Source organism: Marmota flaviventris, chromosome 5 (assembly GCF_047511675.1).
Source record: "Marmota flaviventris isolate mMarFla1 chromosome 5, mMarFla1.hap1, whole genome shotgun sequence".
Classification (NCBI taxonomy): Eukaryota; Metazoa; Chordata; class Mammalia; order Rodentia; family Sciuridae; genus Marmota; species Marmota flaviventris.
Window position 1 is genome coordinate 81,858,583 of NC_092502.1, and position 18,040 is coordinate 81,876,622.

An 18,040-nucleotide genomic window follows, 5' to 3' on the forward strand; every position below is an offset into this window, starting at 1 on the left:
AATATGGACGTTTTAGGTTTTGTTTCTTGATGATAGACTATGAAACATGTGTATCCAAATCACCAAACGTGCTTCTTAAAAATGCAGATCTTTGGGCTTTATCTAATGAATCAAGAACTAAGGGAATGGGACCACGTCAGTTCTCTTAAAATAAATGCTTGCAGTTGATTCTTAGCCACATTTAAATTTTGAGACATTTTGCTATAGACTACATCAACTTCCAGCTACTGTGAAGATGTCTGGGGAATAAGCCCTAATACAAAGTCTATGGTTCCCATTGTCATTGTCTTAAATATCTGATTTATAGATATCTGGGTATAAGTTTCAGTATGAATGGGAATTCTGAAAAGAATATGCTGATTTAATAAACTAAAAAGCTTAAAATAAAAGATTTTATGCATTTGAAAATTCAGGGCCAGTGAATAACAAAGCTATTCTTTTAACTTCTTCAAATTATATTCCTCTAATGATTGAATATAAAAAAAATGAAAGCACAGCTGTTTTCCTTCACTTTCTAGTATATCAAAGATGCTCATTTTAACTATCCAAGAGTCATATCTAACACCTCAGATCCTGTCATGTCTTTCCAAACATCTGTAAACTATATGTGAAAATAAAGCTAGGTACTTGCTGCAATTGGCAGCCATTCTCAAAGAAAATGGTTTCGACTCTGGCTGCACATTGGAAGTACCTGGGGAAATTTAAGAACAAAATCTACACTTGTATCCCACTCTGGGCCAACTACCATAAATCAGGATCTCTGGATAGAGTGCCTAACAATTTTTTGTCTTAAATTCTTAGGTGATTGTACTCTGAACTCAGGACTGGGATCCACTCCACTACGGTACTTCCTCAGCAGTCCAATCTCTGACTCAATAAACGACATTTAGCTAAGAACAATTATCAGTGGAAATATTGAACTGAAGTTTATGTAGATTATTAATTTTCAGTCTACCACCTTTAATTAAGCCAGATTAGTAGAATGGTAGTATGCTAGGACAGGATTATAATATCCTAGCAAACTTTCTTTTTTCAATTTCCCTTCCTATAATGTCATGTGCTCTTGTTAAGGGACATGTGCAAGAACAGACCTGCAAGATGGATTTGTCTATACTCTCTATTGTTGAAGACTTTGATTATTCCACATGGCACTGTATTTCAGAAGACACGTGGGAGCTAATTTTTCTGGTCTTAATATTAGGAATGCTAAATATTTAACAGACTCATAAATTATGTAGGGGATCAAATTTTATTTAATTAGCCAATAGAAAATCTGGAGCCAAGTTTGTTTCCATGAGCAGGTATAATAGGAATTATCCTGTTATTAGTTTTTTCCATTTTCATGTTTGTTTTCCTGTTTTTTCTTGTCTTCTTATATTTTATTACTATGGTCTTTGTGTCTATTCAGCTATTGTAAAACTGCAAGAACAGCATTAAGTGTATATATCATTTAAAATGTAGCTAATAGAGCTTATGATTGCATATTACACTACAAACGCTATTACCTGGATTCAGTACAGGTGAAATAATTTTCTCAACTTAACAAACCTGAATAGCATCAAAGCCAACCTGTAAAACACATGTCCTGGGCACTGGATTAATTCTGATTTTGAAATAACATTTATAAGACAGTGAAAGTATCAGGTACAATCAGAAATATTGTGGTTGTGATTCTATATTTACCACTGATTTGGTGAAAAAAACATAGATTAATGGTTAGAGGAGAGAAAATGTATGTTTCGTTTGAGAAGGAAGAACACAGGAATCAAAAATAAGTGAAGCCTTCACTTGGGGACAATGCCCAATTTAAGCTTTAATAAGAAGGTGAGGTAAACATATGGAAAGAGACAAAACCTTTCTTTGGTATCAATTATAAGGAGAAAAATCTAAATTGAATTAATTTTTTAAAATGACATAGCTAGGAGGCATTCTAATATAATTTTTGTTTTTTGCAAAGTACCCTGCAGTGTTTTCATGATTAGTCAATTGAATCTCTAATATTTCAACTACTAAGGTACCTCTGATGCAAGTAAGCATTTTGGAGAAAGGGTTCTGGGGTTCAGTTATGTTGAAATGAAATATTACAGGTTCCTATTAAATTTCATTGATGGATTATGAAAAAGGTATTCTAAAAATAAAATGCAGTCACTGTAAGATACTTCCATCATGTCATATATATATAGAAATTTGGGTGAAATTATTATTTAAAAAGAAAATTATCAATAATAATCTACACTGATGGATTCATTTGTATATGTAATTTGAGACACAAGCTTTCTCTTAACTACGATCGCCTTTTATTAAATTTACTCTCTGATTGATCCACTACAAGCAAAAATCCTCTGTGAATTTTCAAAGGAAGCCTGGTTTCATACATGTGTGTAAACTCTTAGCCTGGCTTTAATTTATATTGCTACATAACAAAATATTTTCTAAATTTTATACAGTACAACACATTTCTTTTGGTTGAAGACATTGAGCAAGTTTTACCATATCTGTGGTTTGTGTCATTATTACAAAAGTTATATACAAAACCTTGTAAATATGCAAAAATTGCAAAATACACTCTGACAGCTAATGCTCTGAAAACACTTTATTACACAAATTACATTCAGATTCTGAAAATAGTGTTCTAACAGTGCAGCCATCTAAAAATAAGACATCCCAGAAATACACCAACCAAGGAGAAAATTAAAAAAAGAATTTAAATAGAGACTTTTTTCTTTCTTTCATTGCAATATAATGTTAGTGATTTTAAAAAAATAGAAGAAGATTTAGCAGCTTTGTCGTCATGTAGCACAAAGTTTCTCTTTACTGCCACAGGCTGAGAATGCTGAACAGGAAAGGCACCAAAGAAAGACGCTGGCAATGGGAGTGCTATTGGGAGAATACTGTGTCCAAGCAGAGAATGGGGCTATTTACATCCACAAAAAAGTCTCAAAAATGTAAATGAGCAAACTTCCATCATTAGATTAGTACTATAATGGAAGAAGAGGACTGCTTTTCTATTCTATATTCATATAAAGACAATGGCACTCTTATGAACTTTTAGGAAACTCCTCAATTAAAAACAGAAGCCAACTTAACCAAACAAAATAAAATAAAATGTGTACAGTCCCACATAGACTAGTACATATACAATTAAATGCACAAAACTTTAAACGTGCTGAAGGGAAAGGAATCTGGCATTCTTAGTAAATCTCATTCAACCTAAACCAAAGCCCGGTTTTCAGGAAGAGGGAGGTGGTGGTGCAGGCAGAGGTGCTGAATACTCCTCTTCTGATTCGCTTCCATCATCCTCATCTTTCTCTTGGTCACTGCCCTCGGTGCTGAGGCGGTCAAACCCTTTTCGACTATAGCCTTTACGGCTGGCAAAGAAATTTCCAAGGTTTAAACCTCCACTTCCCTTTCCTAAAGAGAGCAAACAACAATGTAGAATTGAAGTAAAGTTTGCAACAGATGAGACAGCTTCATTGTAAATTCTTAAATGGTAAATAAAGTTAGAGGTTGGGAAAAGGTAGATATTAAAAAAAAAGTGACAAACAGCAGATAGATATTACTCCACAGACTTATTAAAAGAAAAAAGAAAAAACAAAGCTCCACGGGCTTATGTGTTTCTGTAGGAATATTCCAGATTGACTTTTCGCCTCCTGTTTTCCCCAGCTCTCTGGAATTGTCATCCCTTGGGCAGCTCTTCATTTCAATGACTTTATGAAAAGGTCATCTTCACTCTGACAAGCTCTGACATGACAGCAGGAATGACAGAAAATTTACCAAAGACAAACGAATCCCGATAAAAGGCAGAGGAAGAGAATAATAGGGAATGGCAAGATGGAAAAACAAAACAAAACAAAACAAAACCAAACAATCAACCAACCAAACAAACTGGAAAATGTGCTGCCAGAGCCACACATTTGGTTTAGTTTATGGTTTGCATTCTGCATTTACTTTGGGAGATGTTATGCTGTATACCAGGTGTTTAATTTTCAGAGACATAATATGAAATATCTCCTTGCTCTTTAAAGACATGAACTTGTTGACTTTGAACCAAATATAAGATTCTGAAAGGTCACAAGCATACCTCTAAATCTTCCCAGCACTCTTCCTGAACTTGCCTCAAGTTTGTGTTCAGAATCTGTTTAAAAAGAAAAAAAAAAAAGATGGCACATTTCAAAATGAATCCAAGTCACCTTCCTCAACCAATGTTCAACACAAAATCAGAAAGTCTTAAATATTTAGGATAGTTTGGCTCATATACGCAATTCTAAGGGGAAAAAGGCAATATGTTATTGAAAAACATAGATATTGAGATGTATCTAAGGGTTTAATTCCTGCCTGTCCCTTAGAGACTGTGCAATTTTGATATATTAATTCCAGAGCCTTGGTTTTCTCTTCTGAGAAATGAAGGATCAAAGATAATTTCTATATATAAGATGAGACTTTGCGTGTGGCATGCTTAGAACATATATATATATATATCAAATGCTTAATACACTTTAGTTATTGTGTTAGGACAGGATAGAATTAACTTACCAACAATTTATAAAATTTGAAAGCTTTGGTTACTACAATGTAGGAATATATGTGTTAGACTTTACTCTTTCTATTAAGAATATACATGCACCTCTTGAGAAAGCTTTGGATTTATGTACATCATTTCTCCTTTATGGAAAGTGAAGACACTCGATATGAAACTGTAAGTATTTTCCAGGTACACAAGGTGACCTAAATGCTCTTAACAGGGCTTCCATCTCCATGAAGAATTCTCCTTTCTTATGAGGATGCAGCAACCCCAGTGGATTTTATTGTTTCCTTATCTGTATCTCCCTGCACTTTCTCCCTTGCTTACACCACTCTGTTGAGGGCCAGAGAAGCCAGGCCCAGGGTCCTCTTATAACGTTTCCCCAGGAGTGGAGGCCACGTCATGGTTGTATTATCTGTTGACAGGCAGATGACAGAGGAACAGCAGAAGAGCCGATGAGGAAGGAAATTGACAGAAAGGGAAGAAGCATCTACTAAGACTGTCAGAAAGCCAAAATTTAGACTTTCCGTTCCACAGGGATGCAGGACATCCCTCATCCAGTTTGTATCACCTGTGCTTGGCACAGTATTTGATATGAAACACATGAGTGTGTGATGAATAAAGGAAGGTCCTTTAGGAAGATTTCTAAATATTTCACCATGGGTGAAACCCATCAAGAACAAATGTTGGAAAAAAAGGTGAGAAGTTGATCTACTTTTAGAATCAAATATATTAAATGGAAGATTACAAAACTGCAAATTTCTTTAAGTAATGGATGAATAAAAGCAGTTTCCTATCATCTGACCTGTGCCTCTTCCTTCCCAATACATTCTTGTAAAGTCAGCATGAGAGAACAGTGCCATGTCACATGCCCTCAACAGCAAACAGGATAGATCAAACTTTCTTGACTCCTTAGTCACTTCCTCTTCCAATTTGGGTTGGGTACCACAATTCCCGCCATCTGCCTCCAGATTCTAGATGCTCCTAATATTCTCTGTATTTACCACCACACTTAGCACCCTCTATGATAGCTTTTACATGACATCTCTCTTTTTTTATGTCATTTATTCTGAGTGCCATTTATTCATTCAATCTTTCAACAACTACTTATTAACCCCCTTGTGACAAGAATTGTTATTTGTGTTAGGGACATATGAGTAAACAAGATATACAAAACTCCTGTTCTCTTGAAGCTTTTATTTAGCTCCATGAAGATGATGACTTTCTTTCTCCTTGCCCTGCTTTTGACAGTTTCAGGTCTGTACAGGGTCTTAACAGAAGTCCTTCTTGGTAAGAATTAACTATATTTTTGCTGAGATATCTGAATTCAGATTTTAAAAAAAAGCATAAGAAAAATTACCCTTTGTAACCTATTAAACTGAACTTTGCTTCCTGTTTCTGAGTTCTTTCTGTGTTAGGGCTTTGCCATGGGCACTGAATCTCTGCCATGGCTGCCTTGACCTGGAGAAGGTTAAGATGCTGTTTTTTGATCTAATGCTGCCTCCCACACTGTCCCACTAACTGCTTCCTAGATGCATCTGTAGACTTTTGCTGTAGGACCTGGGACCCCAGTGGAAGGACTGCTATTGAGGAGTAGGAAACAGGGGTTGGGTCAAAGTTTATTTATTTGGCCATTTTTTTTGGGGGGGGGGGGGTTCCTAGCATCAAACTCAGGGGGGTACTCAACCACTGAGCCACATCCCCAGCCCCATTTTTGTATTTTATTTAGAGACAGCATCTTGCTGAGTTGCTTAGCACGTCACTATTGCTGAGGCTGGCTTTGAACTTGTGATCCTCCTGTCTTAGCCTCCTAAGCCACTGGGATTACAGGCATGGGCCACTGCACCCAGCCAAAGTTTATTTATTTGGATGTCCTGAAAGGAAATCAGCTGCTGGATTCTATACTGTGATAATGATTTTGTAAAATACTGTTTGAAAGTTTTTGAATAGTCACATTTAGGCCATCAGTATTTTACAAAATCATTATCACAGTATAGAATCCAGCAGCTGAGTTTCTTTCAGGACATCCAATTTTTTTTTTTTTTTTTTTTTTTACGAAATATGTGCTCTCTTGAGAAAGCTAAAGTTTGAGACAAGAATTTTCTATTACTCTATTACTTGTCACAATCACTGGTGGTGTTGAGTGTTTACTAGGTTCCAGGTACTTTGATAAATGCTTTACATACATTATTCTATTTACTCTTTTACAACTTTGTGAGGTATTTTATCCAGATTTTATTCATGAGGAAACTGTAGTTTTGAGAGAGTAAGTAACTTGCCCAAAGTCATGTAACTGGAGCTAAGGCCAGTCTGATGGGGAAAAATACAACCTCAAAATAACTGACCCAAGTTCTTTGAAAATAGCCTGTTTCTAACTGAAGAAATCTTCTTCCTGATCTGTCAGCGAAATTATACTGACTCTACTATCTACAGCTTTGTGTGAAGATACTAATTGGGCTTAAGCCAATTGCTAAAAGGCAATGTTAAAGGTTAATTATAATCCAACTGTCTAAATTCCAGAGGCTCCAGACATATTTTCTACTGTGATACTAATTATGGAGAATATCTGAAACAGAGACAATAATGTCAAAAATGTAGAATGCATTAAAACAAAACAAAACAAAAAAACCAGACACACACAAAAAAATCACAACCAAACTCCTGATGATAATTAGGCCAAACAATCTTTCAAAGGTAGGTTCCAAGTTCAAGTTAAAGGGGCCCGTTTTACTTGCCTCCAAAGGCCCTTGATTTTTTCCACCGAATAAATATGGCAATGGCCAGCAGGACAACCACAGGAATAACCAGAAGGGTTGTAATGAGAACAACGGGTACTCCCGAGCCTGGCTCTTTGATCAGTTTCTGTTTTTCTTGAATCTTCTGCAATTCTGAGGAGGTGGGTTTGTTGTCCATTTTGGTTTCAACAACTGCCTCGGCTTCTTCAGGGAAAGAAGAGTTCACAATATTCAACTGACTCAAAGATTCCAGAACCCTCTTACCCACCCCTACCCCGTCAAATCACAATTGTACAGAAAGAACTTCTGAGTCCAGTTGCACCTGGGTTTCATATTTCAGTGTCTGAATCCAGCAATCTGCATACGTGATTAGTTATTTCGACAAAATGGTTTTTCACCTTGAAATTGGTTTTCTTTGGTTCTACCTTTAATTCCACAAACTACATATCCTTTTCTTTGCATTTGTCTGAGTTAAAGTCAGAGGAAGTATGTAGGGAAAAAAAATTGATGTGAATGCTGGAGTCAAACAAACCTGAGCTCAAATCCCAGTTCTCCTATGTACTAGCTGTGTAACTTTGGGCAAGTTACTTAAATTATCTGGGCCTTAATAACCTCATTTGTAAAACTGACAATAATATCTCCTTCACAAAACCATTACATATAAATTTCTGTCATCAAGAAGGTACTTAATAAGTATTTGTTTTCTTGTAAGATATACAAGTAGTTAATGAATTTTCTTTCATGTCTAAGGCAGTATTGGTACTTTACAAGAATAGCCCATATTAATTACAGGATTACAGATTTCCTTAAATAGTCTTCAGCAAAATGAAAGTGCACACAAATCCATGTATATTATTTTATTGGTGATGGAAATAATTTACCCAATTAGGCTGTGACATTGGCAGGTACTAGATAGGTATAGGCCTAAAATACTATTTGAGAAACAAATGTAATAAAACCATAGAAGTTATTTCAGGGAACTCGACTAATGAATTGAAAGTGAGGTTGGGCCTTGAGACATTTTTGCTCCCAAGAAGCACATATGTGTTTGTGTAGAAAATACAGGATGCAAAGGATGACAAGAATATTCTCAGGCTAAAAGTAACAAGCACATCTGCAAAAGACTCACAAGATTTCGTGGCATTATCTTCTGCCCTACAATACAGATAGCATGCTATGTATGGCCTAGTGAAGATTTTCATAAAGTAACAAGGATAGGTGGCTTAACCCAATCAGGACAGTCTTTGGTTAATGTTTAGTATGTACAAACTTAGTTTAACATTTTGCTGGGCACCAAGGAAATACTTCCCAAATTACCTAGCACACTGTGAATATAACTTATGGTACAAATGATTGGCAGGTTGAAACTCTCTTAATGTTCTGAGACAGCTTCCTCCCCAGTCTCATTACAAGGACTGAGCACTTGAGCTATGTCAGGCATTTTTCTCTTTTAACTTTCACATCAAACCTGTGAGTAGGCACTACTATTATTATCATTTAGCAGATGCCTCAAAGTCTTATTTCCTTTCCTGTTCTATGGACAAGGGGAAGCCAGACTTCCCTGCACCACCCCCTTCTTTTTAATCCACAAGCCTGGCTCTTAAAACTTGAAGGGGAGGGAAAGATTGATTCACAGACCCAGATGGTTCAAATTTAACTAAAGTCTCAGTTTCCAAAAGGAATAAAAGTGTGATTCCTGTCTCTTTACTGTAGAAAATATGTAAAAAATTGCTCTATACGTAAACTTACTATATTTAAGCAGAAAAAAAACCAATAAAATATATCTTGGGATTAAAAAACATAATCTAGAGATGTAGCTTGACATTCAAGTACTTGTTGCTTTTGGAAGAAAGGTCTGTTTCTATTTGAAGGCAGGTATTACAGAGTAATTACCTAGCTCCATTAAATGGACAGAACTGTAGGTGATGTAGGTGACAGACTAAAAGAATCAGCTTAGCATTCATAAAGAGATGATGCAATGAATTTGCTAAGATATATGCACATTACTATAGAAATTTTTTATTTTCCACACCAATTCTGGTAATTTGAGGGTCATTTACTAGAAATACTTGAACATTCTAACTTTTGGAACCAACCGAGTTATATTTAAGATTTAAAAGATGCTCTGTATTTTTTTTTTAGAGGAGGCTAAAATTCTTAAATTTTCCGGTTTTAAAAAGAAGCAATATTGCTGTTCTTTTCAGGACCTTTGTAGATAGAGTAATAAGCAAAAATGATGGTTATCACTTACAAGTCTTATATATTCCAGTCTGAGCACAAACAATCTAAATTGTGTCACATCTACTCTTTAACCTAAATTCTTTTTTTATATCTTTTTAAAAAATTTTATTTTTATATGGTTCTGATGATCGAATCCAGGGCCTTGCACGTGATAGGCAAGTGCTCTACCGCTGAGCCACAACCCCAGCCCTATCCTAAATTATTTTATTAAAAATCTCAGTTAAGGGATGGGGCTGTGGCTCCATGGTAGCACACTTACCTGGCATGTGTGAGGTGCTGGGTTCGATTCTCTGTGCCATATATAAATAAATAAAATAAAGGTCTACCAACAACTTAAAAAATTATTAAAATAAAATCTCAGTTAAGTTGGAACACTCCTGATGAATAAGGAATGAAGATGCTGTAATATTAGGCAGGGCTTTGGGCTTCTGGAAAATTAAGGGGTATCGAGCATGACATTCTTCTGTCACCTAAGATGCCAGATGCCTTCTATCTAGAAGAAAAATGTCTTAAAATCTTACAATATCACAAGTTCTTATAGCATCTTTTTAGATATTTGTAAATAAACATAATTTTGAAAAGCTGACATATAAGAGGTTTTGCTTCTTTAAAGCAATGCATTTAGAAAGGGAGACTAGCTTCATTCCTGTGTGAGTGTACACATAGAAGTGTATGAATCTCTATTATTTGACAGAGGAATTAGAAAAAACTGGGATAGGAAGGAGGGACATTCTTAATACAGCAACACAGAAACTGCCACCCATTCATTGCAGACAAAACTAAAGGCTGATGGTGTTAGATGGCATATTAATAAGTAGCGGTTTAGAAGACATAAAAGTGCATACAGAACAATGAGATTCAGCTCTTTTAAATGTAATGTGCTTCCTCTACAAAAGGTCTAAGAGGATCAATGCATTAGGAAGTTTTGTTTTGTTTTGAATTTTCTTGAGTTGGCGTCATCATCATCATCTTTTATTGAGGTGTGGGACATGAGGGCTATTCTTTAGGTGGGATGTCTGTTTTAATAACTTTATTTGAAAATTAAAATCCCTTTCCTAACTTTTTTTTAATCATTCCAAATTCTTTTATTCCTGCAACTCCCTTAGAACATAGGTTCTGAAACCCTGTAATTTCTGATTATGTGACCATTTACAATGGGAATGAGTATTCTCAAAAGCAACTTGAATTAGGAGATTTGAAATGAACATGCATCACTGGGCTATTAAATCTGGGATGGTGTTTTTCCCTTTCTGCTTGAATTAAGCTTCATGATTTTGATAAAAGATATGATCTAGGGATCCAGTATGATTTATATTCAATTTGTAATAAGAATATAATCTTAAAATGTTTAATGAGAGTCACATAAACTGCTTGGTTCAAAGAAGAATAGAATAACTTCATCTGAATTGGGGTATTCCTATTAAAACTGGACTATTGTGGCAATATTTAAAAAATGATTTTTGAACTGCTGGTTTCTGTCAAGATGGGGATGTTTTCTGACAAAATGGGCTCAGTAGTATGCACAGTGAAAATAGGAAATGGTCTACAGAAGATATTATTTATCCTTCATTGACCAACCCAAAGGGGTCAATGTGGTTGGTTGGGCTGGTCTCAACAGGCTAATTAGTACAATCAAGACTATTTTGGCGGGATCTATTTAAACAAAATTAGTTTGAGACCATTTTGAAGTTCTGGAAATTTCAGAGTAAACTACAACCATTCTCAGCTGCATTTCCTGGAAGAACTCACAGTAAATAAATTGGTGGGATCCATTTCTCTTCAGCAAGAGAATAGTAGTAAATAATAACAAAGGGTTTGACTCAAACAAAGGTTCACTTCAAACCTGGCTCTAACACTTAGTATCTCAGTAACAATTCTGTTCTTCAATGTCCTTAAATGCAAAATTGGGATAATAGCAATGATCACATGTTGTAAGAATTAAATGTGATAATTTCTGTATAGTCCATTGATTATTCCACAAGTGATAGCTATTTTTACCAATCTTTCCTAGCATCTTATTCCAGGACAAATATGCTTATTAATATATAACAATGATAGAAAGGACCAGGAACCCCTTTGGTATAGGAATATGATATGAATGTCACTCGGTAGTAAGTATCACCTGGGTAGAATCTCTACAAATGCCAAGTAATTGCTATTTATTTACCTTATAATATTATCTTACCCCTTTTAACTTTGAGCCGGCTATATTTTCTTATCTGCCTAAATAAATACCTAAACTCCCTCTTGGTTCTTGCTTCTTTTCATCTCTTTCAACCTGCTTTCATGAGAAAGGAAAACAAGTAAGCCTCTGGTTAAGTCTGAATATCTAGGCAAATTATTTGTAAAGCAACTAATAAAGAAATTACTTAGTTACTTAAATATTAGGATCACCCCACAAGAAACACAGTGAGTACTTAACTATATAAATGACATGTCAAAACCCCGAAGAAGGTAGAAAGTATAGAAATACAAACTGTTTCTAGGAAAGGGAGAATATAATTCAACAAGGATTTTCAATGAACCCAGTGGTTGCTTACCATTAGCTAAATCCCATTTCTGCATTCCTGATATTATATCCCAGTGATGTGGTTTTCATGTATGGGTAAATGTGTCTGTGTGCAATCTCCCTCTCATGCTCCTTACATGCTGTAAGTCTCCTGAGGTCAGGTAGTTTCATTTCCCTTGGATTTGCTATTGTGCTTTTCACATAGAAGCCCTTGGTAAATCTTTGAGGCTAGTAATACTAGGATAGCAGCTTCGGGAACAGATATATCTTTTCACATCCTTACAGCAATAACTCACCAAAGATTTCTTCCACTGATTTACATTAGAGCCCATTAAGAAAAGTACTTTTCCAGAACACTGAACAGCATTATTCTGCTTGCTTGAGGTCAACATGTTTCCTAACATGACTAGCTGATGTTTTTCCTTTCTAAATGTCTCTGGATCGCTAATTATAGATTTCCTACATCCTTAATCACATTCCATCACTTGAAACCAGTGATTTGAGATACTTATGATTACTCCATTTATCAGAAAAAGCAGTGGCAATATGCAGGTTTAAAGGCTCAGCACATGGCAGAAGACATGGATCATTTACCAGATTGTATTATACTTTTTAGATTGATAATTCTAAAAGTTGCATTAAAGAGCCATAAAATAATTCAACACAAGTATCCTTTGGTATTAGTTATAAAGGAAATATAACCAACCTTTGATTTCCTGGACCTCGATGCCAGCCTTTTTAACAGATCGATGTTCCATTTCTGTAACAGCAATGCAAGAAGAGAAAAATCAGAATCTCTAAAAAGAACATTTGAAAACTTAAATTTGATATTCATTTTATTCAGTAGAAAACATTTAGAAAGTACTCATCATATATATTACTATATTAGAAAAGAGTCCAACACAAACCATAAATTGGCTGTTGGGTCCACAAATCTTGTGTAAAATCTCCTAGGGAAAGCGGAATAGTATCTTTAAGAACTTTATGAATGAGGTTTTCCTTTTGGAGTCCATAATATATTGCATTGTTTCTGAAATATCGAGTAGTTACATTTGATGTAGCCGAAATCTTAGCTGACTACTAATTCTGCCATGTTGGATTATCAGTCTTCTACCTGACAAAAATGAATTTGACTAGTTAAACACTAAAATGCAAATTAAACTTGTTTAGTCTCCAGTGAAATCTTACTGTTCAAAAGGTACTATTTTCCAGATTTATTATGCTCTGGGTTATGCTGAGGGCTTCTTATTTTGAAGTTGTATGCTATGTTATAGGGCTTATCAATTAGAGGTTGCTCAAAACCACTTGGGAAGGCTTTACAAACTATATTCTATTATTCCTCTTCTTTCTCTAAATCTTGAGGGGACTAGCCATGTGTATTCTTAAGGTTTAGTTATGAGGTGTCTCCCAAAAGCTCATGTGTAAGACAATGCAAGGTAGTTTAGATGTAAAATGACTGGGTTATAAAACCTTACCTAAGTAGGTCATTAGGGGCATGCCTTTGGGTTTATATTTTGTCTGTGGTGAGGAGAGCTAGCTCTCCCTGCTTCAATTTTCAGGTGCGATGTCCTCTCCTGCTTTCCTTTGCCACACTATTCCACTATAATTATCGGCCTCACCTCAGGCCTCAAGGAATAGAGTCAGACATCTATGGACTGAGGCCTCTGAAACTGTGAGCCCCCAAATAAATGTTTCTGCCTCTGAAATTTTTCTTGTCAGGTCTTTTGAAAAAGCTGACTAAAACATGTATTTTGAAAATCCTCCCCAGATGACTCAGATATGCATCTCTGTTGAGTATCAACCACTGGGGTGTTTGTTATAAATGGTCTTAGACTAGAATCTTGGTGAGTTAAAGAATCATATTCTTATTAGAAAAAAAAAGTGAAGGTATTGTCTAAATTTCTGTAGTCTTTCCCATATTTAAAAATATTTAAAGGATTTTTTTGTTCTACAAATTCTGAATTTAGTCATACAATTGGGGATTAGCCATCTATCTTTGCTCTTTTGTCTGCCCCACTTTTAGGATACTCTTTGAAGATACAGGTAGTGAAAGCCATATATTTTTTTTTTTGAAAGCCATATTTTCAGGGGGACTGTGAAGCTACTTCTGTGGTGGAGTATTCCACAGGCATCTACATGTACTCTATTATAACTGGGTCTTATTACTAGTTAAATTTACTCAAAGTATAATGCTGAATACAGTAATTAGCAAATTGGGCTCTAAGATCTATATTGCATCTGATTAAAGGCTTTGGATTCCTGGGTTTATTTTTTCTTTCTTATATATTTTTTTCTTATTATAATTAAATTTCTTTTCTTCATCAAATTTATATGTTCTTATTAGTTCTCTACTGAATAATACCTGTTGCATCTCCTCATACCTCAAATTTATCATCCTCAGTTCTTTTCCTTATCTTTACTTTATCCTGCTGTTTGTACACTACCATGTTTAAAAACTCTGTGAACATTTATATTTGTGGTTTCAGTGCACTTATATTTAAAAAAATTCTTGTCTCTAGCCTCAAATCAGGAGCTAGTTTGATATGTTTTTTAAGAATCAGAAATAATATCAAAATTGCAATTATAAAATTACAAAACTAACCAGCTAGATCCTGACAAAGCAAATTTGTCCCCAGACAAAATTTTGAGTTACATGAAAAAATAGCAATTCAGTATGTGAATTCAGGAGAAAGCTGAACCCTAAATGGAAATGTAAAATACTTCCTGTTGGGAATAATATGTGTCTGACACAGATGCTGGCTTCCCTAGATGCTCAACAGCTCCTGAGAGCTAAAGAGCCATGTGTGGAGTGATGCCTCATGGAAACAAGTCATTCTGCTTTGCCAAAGCCATCTCTTCCTTCTGGAACTAAGCTGGAATTAACATTGGCTTTTAATGTAACAGACATTACTTCAGGCGTCAAGAATTTCCTGTGGAATATCTGTGGAAACAAGGGGATAACTGCCAGGAAAAAAAAACAAAAACAAAAAAATGTTTCTCTCTACTTTCTAAAAATTAATTTAGTCCTTGAAATGCATACCAAATAGATTTTTAAACAAATGTCTTATAGCTTGATTTCCTACTACCATCACTAAAAGGAGAAAGTAATGTAAATGCTTCTGTTTCACTTTTTTTCTTTTTTCCCCAGTACTGGGAACTGAACCCAGGGCTTCACACATGCAAGGCAAATGCTCTACCACTGAGCTAAATCCCCCACACTTATTTTGCATATTTTTAAGCAATAAAATGGAGGGAAAATGTGGACAACAGTATTGTAAAAGACTTACTTTCATTCAAGGTGAACTTCCACACGGTGTTTATGTGAGCGTCTCCAATGTACACGGTCCCATCTTCAGATGCAACAATATCATGAGGCATGTCAAAGTGCTGCCAAAATATAAAGGCACATATTAGGGTGGTGAGCCTTTGCTTGAATTTATGTTTGAGTATAACTCTAACCAAGGCAACAATAATTCCCAGCAAAGCAACTCTAGACCAAGTAATTTACTCATTCAATCATTGGGTCTTGACTTTGACGGGCATAATTCTAAGCACTGGGAAATGCTCACTGCTGACTTTTAATTCTTTTAAAAAGTGAAAATTTACAAGCAGTTTGTTTTTTAACTGCTGTTTAGTGTTTCATTACCTACCTAATTCTTTATATTTATTGTTGCCTTTGTGTTTCTTCTACCTTTTAATCATCAAATTTGCCTTTCTCCATCTATATAAGTGAAAAGGACCAGGTAACAATTTTGTTATTCTTATCAAGCTATCATGAGTTAACTTAAAAATCATTTTTACATTATTGATAAGGGGGTTATTTTAAAGATCCAGGGCATTTAGATTATTTCTGATATGCATACTAGGATATATGCAGTGATGTGGGGTTTTATATTCTTGAAGTCTAGTGTGTGCAATATTTTTAGTTAGCAGAGGAAACAAACTGAGTGCTACTTCCAAGAACTTCATGTACTTTTATACTTAATTCAGATATTTTATTTTTTAATGTTTTTCTTCATTTTACGTCATCCTCTCATTCATGAGGACCCAGGAGATACAGAACACTTTATGTGACTCAGGGTTACTAAGCTGTTTCCTTATAATGTGCTACTGCAGCTTCCAAAAGTGCTTGAGGTCCACCAGTTGTCAGGACATGGATTTTTTTCCTTTACCTTTGCAGCCAACAGGCCTGCCTGAATTCACGGTTCTCAAAATTATGTCTAGTAAGTATGAACAAAACACTCCCTACATTGTGGACTCATCAGCCAGCAAATACCCACCTTAGCGTACTGAGTACAAAGGACACTAAGGAATCCAGCTGCTGTTCTTCACTCATTTCAGGACTGGCAGAGAAATATGTGCTTTGTAGATACTATTATGTTTTAGAAACGGGAAAAGTTTTGTCTTAAGAAAAATCGAAGAGCTATGTCAATGAGGCCCATTCCTTCATATTATCACACAAATTGGGACAAACATTTAGAGAAGGACAAAGAGTCAGAAATCGAAATGTTGTCATATTGAAAGCTCACAGGTGTGTCATAAACCTTCATCTTTATTTTGAGTTTAGCTAATGGCAATGAACTTCCAAATTACAGCAGTTCCTATTCTAGAATTTTATTCTATATTATAAAAAGTTACATTATAATAACTTTTAGAAACTGTTATGCAAAACATAGTTGTAACATACCCCAGATTTCCTAATAGAAAAAAAAAATACAATGGTGAGGAAGTAAAGGTGAGGGGAGAATATGTGAGTATCTATTGGCTAATGCCTTTGTTTTAAATAAATCATGGTATATCATAAATTCAAATCTATAATAATAACAAACTTCTTTCAGTGGCTCTCAAACTGATCTGGAGAGCCAAGGTTTTTATTGGAAGTAGTTTGGAACCATTGTAGGGATTCAGGGTCAGGCTTAGTGGGTGGGACCTCAGGACCTCTATTCCTATTGTAATCAGAGAAACTCAGCTATATTTTTTTCTTTATTAGAGAATTATAGTTATTCATACTAGTTGGGCTTATCCTGAAAAAAATCATACATGCATAAAATTTGGTTAACTTTTTTAATGAACTATTCTACTTCTCTGTGTTACCTGAAACAGGGAATTATATTGTTGAGTTTTAGGAATAAATATAAGATTTCAAAGTTGGACAAATGTAAAGTCTTCTAATGCAGGCTTTGAAAACTCCTCTCTTGAGTTACCTCTAGCAAAATAAAACTGACAAGAGAAAATAATGGTGGCATCTTCCTGGGGCATCAAGTGAAGAAGCCCCAGGCGGCCTGCTCACAAAATCACATTTTAAAAATTCATAAGGAATTTGTGTTCTGCTCCATATCACAACTATGCACACTTTTATGCAAGAATAATCTTTAAACCTACTTTACTTTTAAGTAAAGTACTTTTCCTAAGAACTTTTACCACATTTATGTTGTGATTTAATATAGCCCTTGGCAAATATGTAACTCAGGAATTAAAAGGTTAAGTGCATTTTTAGAGTTAGAAAAACCTAGGTTTGAGATCCAAGTATGCCACTTATAATCTATCTTTGGACAAGTAATTTAATTTATGTGTGAATCTTTCAACTTAAATATTGTCAAATACTATATAATTCTAATCTCCAATGTGAAAGTTGGAGAAATAACATGAATCTGGGCTTACTGCGCCATTCTTTTTATTTTTCTCTTTTGGGATAGAGGTGTGGGGATCATGCCCTTTCTTTTTCACATTAGATTGCTTGCAGAAGAAAGAAGACAAAAATTCCATTCTGAAGGGTGTGTGAGAAAGCAGACGATGAGGGACATCATCGTCATTAAATTATGAAGAGAAGAAACTAGTGGATGACTATGTGTGTTTTGTACTCGTAGTTTTTTGACAGCATTTCACAGATCATCTTCATGGTCCTATTATCTTAATTTCCCTGAATAAACATAAAGATGGAGCTCACAGATTCAGAGGTAAACAGTTCTATAGAATCCAATCATGAAAGAGGGAGACCTGAAATATGTGAGGAGATATGGATATGCACAGAGA

At 35.1% G+C, this 18,040-nt stretch overlaps 1 protein-coding gene across 7 annotated transcripts in view; it reads right to left on the bottom strand.

Moving 5' to 3' along the window:
* Window positions 1-2,274: 2,274 nt before the first annotated feature.
* Pam (peptidylglycine alpha-amidating monooxygenase) overlaps window positions 2,275-18,040 on the bottom strand; it is a 290,276-nt gene continuing 274,510 nt past the window's right edge. For 3 of the 7 annotated variants that reach the window (XM_071612377.1, XM_027927578.2, XM_027927588.2), the window contains 5 exons: window positions 15,295-15,394; window positions 12,714-12,767; window positions 7,258-7,461; window positions 4,082-4,135; window positions 2,275-3,411 (listed from right to left, as the gene is read on the bottom strand). In XM_071612377.1, coding sequence (XP_071468478.1) covers window positions 3,230-3,411; window positions 4,082-4,135; window positions 7,258-7,461; window positions 12,714-12,767; window positions 15,295-15,394 — 594 coding nt within the window. In that variant the 3' untranslated portion in view covers window positions 2,275-3,229. The remainder of the gene's footprint in view (window positions 3,412-4,081; window positions 4,136-7,257; window positions 7,462-12,713; window positions 12,768-15,294; window positions 15,395-18,040) is intronic. The other 4 variants (XM_027927579.2, XM_027927589.2, XM_027927584.2 and 1 more) reach the window with 2 other exon arrangements.